The sequence below is a fragment of the Aplidium turbinatum genome, chromosome 11, assembly GCF_918807975.1.
Source record: "Aplidium turbinatum chromosome 11, kaAplTurb1.1, whole genome shotgun sequence".
Lineage (NCBI taxonomy): Eukaryota > Metazoa > Chordata > Ascidiacea > Aplousobranchia > Polyclinidae > Aplidium > Aplidium turbinatum.
The window spans coordinates 13,586,018-13,598,217 of NC_137482.1; the positions used below are offsets into that span (position 1 = coordinate 13,586,018).

General features: G+C 38.1%; 1 protein-coding gene across 1 annotated transcript; it reads left to right on the plus strand.

The window, feature by feature from the left end:
- The first annotated feature begins 48 nt into the window (after window positions 1-48).
- Window positions 49-11,906, plus strand: LOC145779291 (uncharacterized). Its single transcript, XM_082590833.1, has 18 exons — window positions 49-109; window positions 745-873; window positions 1,384-1,512; window positions 1,928-1,994; window positions 2,882-3,324; window positions 3,827-4,209; window positions 4,412-4,577; window positions 4,874-4,990; window positions 5,289-5,461; window positions 5,614-5,762; window positions 5,856-5,927; window positions 6,210-6,369; window positions 7,517-7,612; window positions 7,758-7,907; window positions 8,129-8,250; window positions 8,560-8,712; window positions 8,991-9,130; window positions 9,314-11,906. Exons 1-18 carry the CDS (start codon window positions 49-51, stop codon window positions 9,427-9,429), a joined length of 2,826 nt encoding a protein of 941 aa, XP_082446959.1. The 3' UTR covers window positions 9,430-11,906.
- Window positions 11,907-12,200: the final 294 nt, after the last annotated feature.

A 12,200-nucleotide genomic window follows, 5' to 3' on the forward strand; every position in this document is an offset into this window, starting at 1 on the left:
GGATATCAAGCAAGTTTTCATAATGAGCGCACACTATGGCCATATGTAATGTACATTTTGCGTGGAGTATCAGGAAGCGGAAAATCAACAAAAGCGAGACAACTTCGTGGTAAGTTTGTTTTTCACATAATGTCTTGTTGCAAGATCTTTAAACAACAACGTTAGTCCCATTAGTATAAACTTTGACATGATCTGTATCGCTAATGCAATCGAGCCGTTTTCATTCACAATATACCAAGAGGAAACCTCCTACTCAACAAAATACAGTACATCGTTTAAACTTAAATGCAGCACTGTATATGTTTTTATGTTGTGTGTTACTTGTACAGAAAGCGTCAATAACACTGGTCTACAAAAAAGCATTTTTTTTCTGCTGTTTGGACTTTGCAAACTGATTTGGGGTAATTTTGGGGTTCTGAATCCGAATCTGAACTCAGATTTTGAGATATAACAAAAATACATTATTTTTGCCAAAAGTGGAAGACCAGGCGTTGCGTTTGCCACCAACATTTACAGTGCTATAGCGAAAGGTTAACGTTAAATAGGCCAAAATAGCTTAAATAAGGTTACTGGACAAGCATTGCCATAGGCCAATCTACAATCTTTGTGATTTCATGCAATAGGTTAGATGCGGAATCAACACCCAAAAATTCCTTGAAATCAGTTTTCAAAGTTCATGCTGGAAAAATTGTGTAGATCAGTGTAATACCTCTATCGAAATGGTGGTATTTTCTTCAATTGCAGGCACAAGCGGAGTTATCTTAAGCACAGACGATTACTTCCAAACTAACAGAGGATATATGTTCGACCCAACACTGCTTTCTGATGCTCATGAATGGAATCGAAAGCAAGCCGAACGTTGTTTAAAGCAAAGTATGATGAATTTTTGATGTTTTATTCCTTTTGTTTAAATTTTTGTAAACTCGCAAGACCACCTGAAGTTGCGTTTCGATGTTGAAGCACACATTGAAAGTGAGGAAGTAATGTAACATATTTTTGTCCACTATTTTGTGTTTGTTTGCTTTTTTACGCGCGACTTATTGCAATTCCATGTTTCAAAACTCTTTCGAATGCGCATAATCGCTCAAGAAAGTCTAAATATCGCAAACACAGCGTTTGTTTAATTGTTCATTTCATTGGTAAATGTTTATTTAATTGCTCTGGATGTTGCAATTTGGCATCGTCAATATATTTACATTGTCCCTGTCGCAATCGAATTTCTGTGGAAAGTCCTGCAGTCGGGATTAGTGAATTGAAATTTTACTTTTCCTCAGCTTGCATGATGACACCTTTTCATTGATTTAACGTTTGTGGACGTTCACTTAATGTAAAAAAGGACCGATTTTTGCTAACTGAGGTAACATATTCTTTCGTATGTGGCAGAGAGGAGCCCTGTTATCATCGACAACACAAACTTGGTATCTTGGGAGATGAAGCCATACATGACGATGGCGGTGGACTACGGTTACAAAATTATCATCACCGAACCTGACACCAAGTGGAGATACAAAGGTGTTTTGTGCATTTTTATTACTCCAAGCATACCTTTGGTATACAATATACATTCTAAAAGTTAACGGCACCAAGGACGTGCAATGCATCGTGTGATGTTGTAATATCTCTGCATTTTCCCCCACGAAACATAGTGATGGTGGCGTTAATTTTGTAAGCATCCTGTTCGTGTTCACTATATCAGTAAATAATAATAGGTGTAAGAAACGATTATATTTAGCTGATCATAAGAGGAATTACTTGACGTTGAATTTATGCAGTTTCGTGTGTTGTTTGTGAAGTTTGTTTGAAATCAAAGTGTAGATAAATTGTTCGTGATAGGCAAGAACTGAGTGTTTGACTTATTTCTACAGTGGGGTTAGCAACTGACTGGTGGCCACTAATTCTTATTTTTAACACCACACATAATTTTTAGCACGTGAGTTAGCGACGAAGAATTCTCATGGCGTATCAAGAGAGACTATAGAAAACATGCTATCAAGGTGTGTGGATGAATACATCTTATAGTATTTAACTAATCACATTTTACAATACACTAAATTTTCTCTTTAACGAAGTTTATTTTTAATAAGAACAGTTTCGTTTTAGAATTAGATGACTTAAAAAATTGTAAAATTTAAAGCGTTTTAATTTGTTGAATTGCAAAAATCAAGTAAGTTTAACCGTTTAAATACAAATTTACGATTATCACTTAGCTTTAATCACTTATCACCTTGACATTGCATGATGTCAAATACATCTTATTGCGTCGCTTACACCGTGAAAATCTATGCCAGTCTGATTCTAGAATCTAGATCCCAACCTTTTTCGAGCCGTTACCCAAAGAAACGTAGCTATTATAGCATATTACCCTTAATATTCACTTCGTAAAAAAATTAATTATTATGCTACTAGTTACCGTAGGCTTATATCGTTTTATTCATTACTTTTCAGTAAGTTTTTAGAAAAAATAACTGCAAGAAAAGGAATATTGTTTTTAGCATGTACTAGCCCAATTCCGCAGGAAAACCGCGGAACTGGCAATTGTGGTAACTAGCCTAGCGGAATACAATACGCCACAAAAATACTAAATGCATTGCGGCGTCACAAACAAAAGCCTTTGCAGCCTTTTATATGAGCTGCCCCTGGTGGCAACCATTGTTTGTTACTGCAGCTCACACTTCAGGTGAAAATTTTTTTGCAGTGATTGCTCATAATGGAGAACAAAATTTATTTTTTAGCGTGATAGTGGTGCCGCGTTACCCCCCAAACTATTGTATATTACCCCCGGGGGTAATTTACCCCCAGGTTGGGAACCACTGATCTAGAGGATAGATTTTTATCCTCTTCAATTGTGTAATCAATCCTTGTTGTTTTGTTTTCTGGACAGATTTGAAAAAAACGTCACGGTTGAGCGCGTTCTCGGACCAGAGTTGTTTCGCCAGTACCAGATCAAATGTTTGAATCAGCCACCAATACAGAATGCAATGCAGCCTATACGCAATGAACATTCGGGTAATATAAGTACTGGTGCACAATCAAAGCCTGCCTCTGCACCACCTGGGTTTCACGTTAAGCTTGACGAGGATTTAAAGCCTGTTGTGAAAGAAAGTCACTCAGACTCATTTTCTAAAGCTACATCAAATGTCTCTGGTCGCAGCGACCATTCAACTCAAAAAAATAAAACTCCAGCAAGGAAATTCGTCAACAACACACCAAACAGGAAGCCTGCTGCTGGAAAGAAAGCAAGTGCGTCGTCGATGACAAAGGGAAGCACTTCAGAAACGTTGAATTCACCAAATGTAAACGTTGAAAAACAGCCAAGAACTAAAGGTAAAATTCGCGTAGACAGTCTCCGGTCTGCATCACTTCTGAATGCAATCTTGTATATCTTGAATAATACCTTAAGTAGTGAATCAACAAACGCCAGCCATGAAAAAGAATAAACAACAATATGAACCAAGTAAGCTGGTAATCCAATCTAGTGTAACTGTTCATGGTGACTTACAAATTGTTTGTCATCAATTGTTCAGTGTCTTTTGTTCTCCCTACCCAGACAGCAAATCTGCAGACGGCTGTTTGCTATCTGGGTAGTCTGACAAGATGCCGACATGCAGTGTATATCGATCTCTTGTGATCCTGTACTTTTTTACGGTGCATTAAAATTTTGATGCTACCAACAATCTGTTTGCGATGATTTTGCATCGGGTTTGAACTCGACCCATGCTCTATTGATGGCGCATCTCTAGGTGCACCTTGACAGATTGTTACGTTTCGATTTAGCAGTGAAAGTGAAAATTAGATGCTATTATCATAACTTTCCGACTTTTTTCAGGCGGTTTACCTCGAAAGATCACCAGTACAAACAGTAAAAAAGCTTCCACACAAAAAGAAAGCAATTTTCTTCAATCCCTGGATCACTCTGAAAACAATTGGAGTTCCTTCATCAGTGACATCGAGTCGACGAGAAGTTCCACCGGTCTCACAACATCGCAGGAAGGGCAAGAAGTCAAACAGTCAACTTTTTCAATTGCCACCATGACGGAAGATGTAGATTTGTCGCTTGTTCGCAATATCAACAACGGCTTGATAGAAGATCAAAGCATAAAAGTTCTGTCTTCTAATTCTGCTAATTTCAAACCTGCTTCTTCAAAGAAACCCATCAAGATTACGAAAATCACATTTGACAAAAGCACAACTACCGAAGACTTTGAGCAGGTAAGGAAAAGCGTGCTGGTTGGTCCATCTTAACGAGCAAATCCGTCTATTTTTACTTTGCTTTAACGTCTGCAGAAAAAGACTTATTTGCTGACCGAGATGCGTCTATTGAAATCGGCTTTGCTAGGGGCTTTTCACACGATATGTTTTGGGCGCAACAGAGCGCATGAGATTCTTCACTCTGTTTTTACCTTTTCCGCAGAATACAAACGAAAACGATGATCTTGACACACTTCGACTTCTGTTCTCCGATTATTCTTCAGAAGACTTACATGCCATTTATGTCCAATGCGACAAGCAACTTCAGTGGACCACCGACGTTATTGCTGAGTCATCGTTGTTTGGATTAACAGATGGCGATCTTTCCGGTATGTGTACTAAATACTGGATTATGCAGTATTACCTCGAGATCGCTTTTCCATTTTTACTGCCAAGCTAGTTTATGTAAATTTTTTTCCAACCAACCACACCTCAAAGTTTTAAGTTCGTTTAAAAAGTAAAATCACGTGTTAACGTTTTGGTATGTCTTCGAACCACAGTGGCACAAAGCCAAAACTAAGGGTTTTTCATACTAATTTTTTAAAACATCAAACAAAATACTTTTACTCTTTATCAAAATTTGTGGCCTTTTTGTCATGTTTTCCACAATTTTACTTGTGCTTAGGTTTCCAGAAAGATTCCGACCCACCATTAAGTTTGGATGATTATTATGACACTCTATGTGAATCTGAAGCCAGTTTCCCTGACGCAGCAGCAAACGAAAGCCGCCTTCCCGAGCCAGGTTAGTTTGTGATCATGATGTCAAATTGTTGTGACGTTTGCGTTGTTACAAAATCATATATAGCTCTCCGTTCATCCACCATCCATTGTTAAAACGAAACCCCCTATGCTGTGACCCCTATTTCTAGCCCCCTATACATGACGCTGGTACATGCAGTACACGACATGTTATGCTTGAACATGGCATGCAGTTAGTGGCGCTCTTATCTGCATTGTCTACTTGTAGTCATATCGCTTTTCTTTGTTGAGATGAAACGATATTTTTGCTATGACATTTTTTTTGAAATGTTTTACTGTAGAAGATTCCTTTCAACTAAAGTTGCCTGTGGAGTTTCTGCTGAATTTGGTCGATCGCTTCGGTGAAGTTGAAAACATCCCGGAAGACTGCGTGGTAGATATCGATCTTGCCACTGCACAAAGTATATACGATTCTTGGAAGAAGACTTTGAATAAAAAAACAAAAGAACCAAAAGTAAGATATCTTCAATGTCGTTGACCTGGTCTTGTTCATCTCACATTGACGTCACAGGATTGCACCAACAGTTTTGGGTGTGGTTGCGTTTGAGGTGCAAAATACGGGTTGTTTCTTGCCAAGCTACTTATTCTCTTCTATCTTTGTTTTAGAATGACAAGCAAGATCCTGGTCCGAAATTGCCGCCAAATTCAAACTACCACAAAAACTTTTATACACCTCAACTTTGTGAGCTATTTGCTCATTCAAAAACTCCTGAAGAAATCGCACAGCTCAAAAAGGACGAAGCGTTAGCCAGAAAGTAAGAAAATGTGCTCAAGTTTGCTCAGCTAAGATAAATAACGATTCTTTAACAGCTTTTTTGGCTTGTGTTAATGCGTTTGTACTTCTGTAGATTACAGGCAGAAGAACACTCTTCATTGTCACGATCAAGTTCGCGTCAAAATGCTGGCCAAGATCAAGCACAGTGAGTTTTAACGTTTAAGTAGTAGGAATGTATTCTCTCATATCTACATAAAACAGAACAATAATTTTGTTGTGTTCATGTGATTAACCTCTGCTATTGTTTGTGAGTTATCAGCGATGTGAAAGTTACAAATGGATACAATTTTTATTTGTGCTTGTGCAGACCCTCGTGGTTTATCAAGAGCCTGAATTGCACATTATTATTGACACAAAATATAGCACGCGCAGGCGTCTGATAAGCCAGTCGGGTTGTCATTTAAAGGCTTGTGACGTTTCCTCACAGATCAAAGACTTCCAATGTCAAGTTGGCCATTCCTGAACGTTCCAAAAGCCCGGCATCCAGCCGATGGTCAGTTAGCTCAACAAAGAACGCGGAAACGCTCACAAAGATTATCAATGAAGAGAAGGCAGCTGAAAAAGCTGAGCAGCGTCAGGCAAGTCAGGTATGACATATCAGAATCACAAAAGCTTCAAGTTTCATTTGGCGTAGTGTGTTGGTTATAGGTACTCTTGAACTGCTAACTTCTTCGATATAAAACTATTTGAAGTACTGTTTTATAAAAGCTCGTTTAAGAACTGAAATCCTTTGTAATGCTCAACAAATCGCTCTCTGCTATGGCACAAACGGCTGCCCAGCTATTTGGCAATACTGAATTATTTGTAACTTTGCATTTTCAGTCTGTTTCTGTGTGAAAATTATCATCATTTCAATATTTTTTTTTCTTGTCAACGTCCTCTTTTAAGACGGTCTGCTTAGTGTTACTATTGGGAGAATCCGATTCGGAGAAATCCCTATTCGGAGACAGCCTTTTTTGGAGAATTGTAGTTATGTTTCGCATTGAATAGTCGGTCATAGTCCGCCACGAAAGTTGAAAAAATGTAGAGATGCTGACGACCGCATCAAGAAACTTGTCGTTCGCTTCGATGGGCACAGCAATGTTCCACCTCAGTCCATGTGGACTTCCTATGTGGTATCAGCCACAATTTCCAAATGGACGCATGAACTTTTATTTTTGGTTTGTGTTATTATTTGACATCGATTGAATCATCTTCGGCGTTTTTGCATTGACTAGTTAAACTAGGGATGAGAATTTTCTAATAATTGAGGATTCGAATATATTCTAAGTTTGCATACAGACGGCGACGCAGGATACGTGTCAAGCAAACATTTTAATTTAATAGTTCGAAAATTTTTCGCTAAATTTCAATTTAATTTATTTTTCTTTGTCGGAATGCAAAAGAAACGATAATGTGGAATAAAAAACAAAATTCTCTACATAAACAGAAGGCGTTATTAAATTTTCAAAAAATCTCCGAAAAGGGCTTTCTCCAAAAAAGGCTGTCTCCGAATCGGGATTTCTCCGAAACGGGCCATTCCGTCTTTAAGACGCAAAAAATATTATAGTTGGGCTATGCAATATACAATGTTAGCGCTCTTATGAATAAGAAAGACCTAGTAAAACCCTGCAGGGCTTTTGCTAGGGCATTACGTTTTAAATTGATAAAATAATAATGCAGGAGGATTCATTCCTGTGAAAGTTAGTCTTGCACTCATACTAGCGTTTTCATCAACTGTTTGTGTTGTTTCAGTTCACAAATATGAAACTTGCCACCCAACTAAAGCGAGAAGAGCTTCATGAAATGTACCACTCTTTGCCGCCGCATCTTCTTGATGAGATATTTTCTGTATGTTTGTATTGTCTGAACAGGTTACTCTATTTTTAACCAATTTTCAAACTAATTCAACGTAAGATTTCTTGTATTGATAGATATTGTTAATGCAACGTCGATCGAAAATTTGCTTGTTAAACTACAATGTTTTTTTTTTTAGGAGAATAATTTTAACTTGGAAAACACGATGTTCGCCATCAATTGCATCTTCGATGAAGGAGCGGATTTGTTCTACAAGAGCAGCTCGTTGATTTCAAGCCCTTCAAGAGCCGCGTTGCTGTCTCGTAAGAAAGCTGGAGAAAGCCCGAAGGTCACTTTCGTAGTGCTGTGTGTTGCTTATTTTTTATGGCTTTCTTCAGGCCTTTCAGGCTATGATTCCAAACTTTTTTACTCTGCAAATATCTGGGTACCTATGATCAACAACTTCAATTTTAATTTTAGAATATTGTTGGAAACTGTTCAGTGGGACAATTGACTTGTGCAACTGGGTGGGATGTAACTCATTTGCTAATACTGTTGTTTTATTTTTAGATTTTCAGGAAGACGTTGCAGAGAAATGTCGCTGGTAAGTTTGATTCACAGCGAGCGCCCACCAGCCTGGAAGAGGCGAACCTCAGTTACGATGAAATCAGGAGGGAGGCAAACGTTCAAAGGTAAGTCAGTAGCTTGTGCAATTTGCGTATTCGTTTGAGATGTTTCAATAGGCCTACTAGCTCTCTGATCTTGCAGTTTAGTCATGTCCGTTTGGTGTCCGCTGGCATTGATGAATTAGTTATTTAGTCGCTTCTTTTCTACGAGGCTTCTGGAAGTACAATTGTAAATCGTACGATGTATATTGTATAACACTGATCTTCACTTGATGCTAGTATGCTTGGCCTACAATTTAGGCATGCTTGTTGAAATTTGAAGTAACTTTTTTGAACTTATCAATCCTCAAATATTGACAACCCCGCATTCCTCAGACAACAAATCCACGAGTGCCAAAGAAAGGCGGCGATTGCCAATCATCAAAAGAAAGGAGCTCTCGCCTTCTATTACGCCAAACAAGCCAATGAGCACCAGAAGCGACTGCGAGAAGCCAATCAGCGCGCGGCCACACTTACGTACAATCGAATGTGAGTCAATACTTTTTCGTTTTTGTCGCATATACATTTTCAGAACAAGGACGTCTAAAGTATGCTATCGCATCTTGATTATTGCGCTTCTTTTAATTTGTTTTATTAATTTCGACAGTGTATTTTATTAAACGAAGTATTTTCTTGAATAAATTTTTTCACAAGGCTGAAACTGCCATTTTTTTGCTGTTTTTTCGATGAATGAAATCTGTATCATTAATTCAACGTCTTGTAACGAATGTTTTTCGTCAACCCAACAACATTGTGGCACATCGCAGGAACGAAGGCAGATCTCCCAACGAACTTGATCTTCACGGACTCCACGTCGATGAAGCCATCGACACATTGAGATCCGTCATCAACCAACGACAGGACGTTCGAGATGGCCCACGTCATTTATTCGTCATCACTGGGAGAGGTGCAGATAAAGTTGTTACGTTTGGAAATGAAAATGTAATATTTAGTTTTATGGAGGTTGATACTTTCAATGGAACACACAAAAGCTTAAGTCCATTTTTTTATTATACATATCAGGATTTTGCAGTCATACTGCGGTAGAGCAATGGAAACCCTGTTTAACATTTATTTTTTGATCTTTCAGGTTTGAACAGCGCCTCAGGAATACCGAGGGTGAAGAACGCAGTCATGGAATGGCTGAAGAATAAAAACATTCGCTTCGAGCTGTTGAACGAAGGCTATTTCAAAATAAGCTTTTAGTTATTGCAGCGCAAAAGCGCCCCGTATTGTTGATGGTCATGTGGAAGTTTGGTGGGGGTGACACATCTTGAGTTGTGTGGAAGGAACGGTACATTGGGTTATACATCAAGTAGATGTACTAAAAGAAAACTATCTTCTCCACAAAAACAATATTTCGGAAGTAACTCTATTGGCCAAGGATTGCGCCCAGGCAGCACCAACCGTTTTCTACATCGATTCAACGTCTGCAGACCTTGAATCAATGTAAAAACATGGTTGATTTGCTTTCGGGTGTTATTTCTAACAAACTGCTATGTGGTTTTTCTAAAATAGGAGAGTGGGTCTATTCTAGTGGGTCGGGTTACTGGTTACGCCACAGAAAAAGTAAAGATGGTTTAATGCTTGGTTGCCGACTATCGGGAGTAAGATGGTGAGGTTCTCGTTGCATTCGATGCAATAAAATCACAGTTGTGTTAACTGATTCTTTTCCGTCACCTTTCTTTAACAACCAGCTTAACCAGGAATCGAACCAGGCTCTCGTGGCTGGAAGCCAAATTACTTTCCCACTTCGCCATGTCACAGAAAACTTGGTTTGGTCGACTGAAACGGTTTCTGATATGTCTAATTTTATTTCCCATTTTAGCGGCATATTCCTCATTGGTGGTGGAGCTCCAATGCGCTCCGTTTTATCTGACTTTTGTGCAATGTTTGGCTCTTACTGTACTTCAGTGTGGTTAGTATAGTTTTACTACCGTTATGCAAACAATCCAAGCATTTCGCTTGATCAGCATGCACATTGTACATAGTGTGTTACTTTGTAGAATCGGTAGAAAATGCATTGCGCTCTCTCGATCAGTTTTTTTAGGTTTATTTGATCGAATGTCAATTTCAGTCTGAAATATTACTTTTGGTTACGTTTAGGCTCGAAATTGATATTTGATTGAAAAAAGATAGAACTACCTTGTTGAAGTAGGTTTTATAGGGGTTGTTGCTTTTTTACACAAGTCGTCGAGTTATTTTAACAGTTTGATGCTTTTGACTCATTGTCAGTAGGTTTGTTTTCAAATCGACTGTTAATGTGTGGATTCGATCATGAGCAGTTTCATGCCACTTGCACGTGTGGAGATGTATTTTGATAAAATGCTTCCGTCGGGTGGCAATGGTAAGACTTTGGTTGAAGGTTACGCCTCGCCGACTAAAAAGAGACGACATTTTTGTTGGAAATGCTCTGCGATTGTTTATGAATGATTCCACGTCATGGGATTGTTGGACTTTATGTTCAGTATCAGCAATTACAATGAAAGTCGGTTACAGTTAGTCGGTTACAGTTAGTCGGTTACAATGAAACAACTCTTTTCGTTTGTTAAGCACAAAAATCGCATATTATGCTAATGATGTTTATTGGCATCTTACGACTGACTGTTCATGCACTTACGATATACGGCATATGCAAAGTGCGCTCTTACGTCTTTTTTATAAGAGTCAATTACTGCTTCGTTTCGTTAGCTTCAGCTAATAAGCATCTGACATGGAGTGGTTTTCTTTTATGTGATTTTGTGATGAAAGTTTGTTCAAGCTGGTCTTATCTTTATTGCATTGTCAACTCAGTTTGTTTTTTCACTGTATATGGAAGATTCAACACCAGCATCGTATTCTGCCTATATCTAGACAGAAACTCCATTTTTTTAAGTTTTGACGTCCGCAGACGTTGAACTAATGTTAAACAAACTAAGTTTTTGGCTCTGGCTGTCGGAATGTGGTTGCTTTTTGTCTTTTTTGTGTTTTACTTTTGTGGTTTCGGCACGTTAGTCTTTGATAACTCGTTCAAATCAAGGCTGCTTTAAAGTTTATAATATTATTAGATGTAATGAAATTGAAAGTAGTTATTTTATAACTCAGTACATTGTGTTGTTGATTAATACTAAACAAAAGGTTTTCTAATGGTACTATGAGTAAAACGCAGTGACAATTCGATACTTTCTGTTGTCAGCCTACCACGTAGCCGAATAATGAACGTGAAAGAAACGACAAGTGTGAATATATTTTCGACATTTGAACGTTTAACATCGATGTTAGCTTTAAGTTTTTGACTACATGTTTTTTTGTTTTTTTTGCTTGCATTGAGTTTGTTATTTGGTGCTTGTTTTTTTTTGTGTTTATGTACTTCACATTCACTATTTTAAAGGTTGACTTTTAAAAACACCAACGCTTGAAATATTGTAATATCTATGAGTAGTGATTTTGTTTTACACGAGTATGTTTTCCGCTATGCCTTCTCATACAACTTGAGCTGTGTTTCTATCATCCCAGTTTCTGTGAAGACGACTTTTGCATTTCATGAACCAACTCACGACTTTCTAGAAACCGTTCTGTAGTTGTTGCAAATTAATGGTATTTTACACGAAACCGATAGATAAAGGGTTGAGATGGGTTTCTATGTAATTTAAATGTTACTTTTATTATATTTGAAGATGTTTTAATAAAAGGTGGTAACCCTTTCCGAGCAGTTTTCAGAAGGTATCGGAAAACTCACAAACTGTTGTGAGAGACATCGAATTTTATCTAACAGAACTTTGCCTACCGCAATGCAAGAATTAGATATTCAACAGATCGTTGGATTTCTCAGTTCGATCATGTAGTTGATCTGGCGACGATCTTCGTCACCCCTAACTTTTGTGAAAGGGAACTGCCCTACATTTTCCCACTCGAGGCCAATCTCAGTAAAATAGGACGATTTCGTTACTTTCTTTTAACAACCAGTGACACCGAAAACTTTATTTTCATTTGAATTG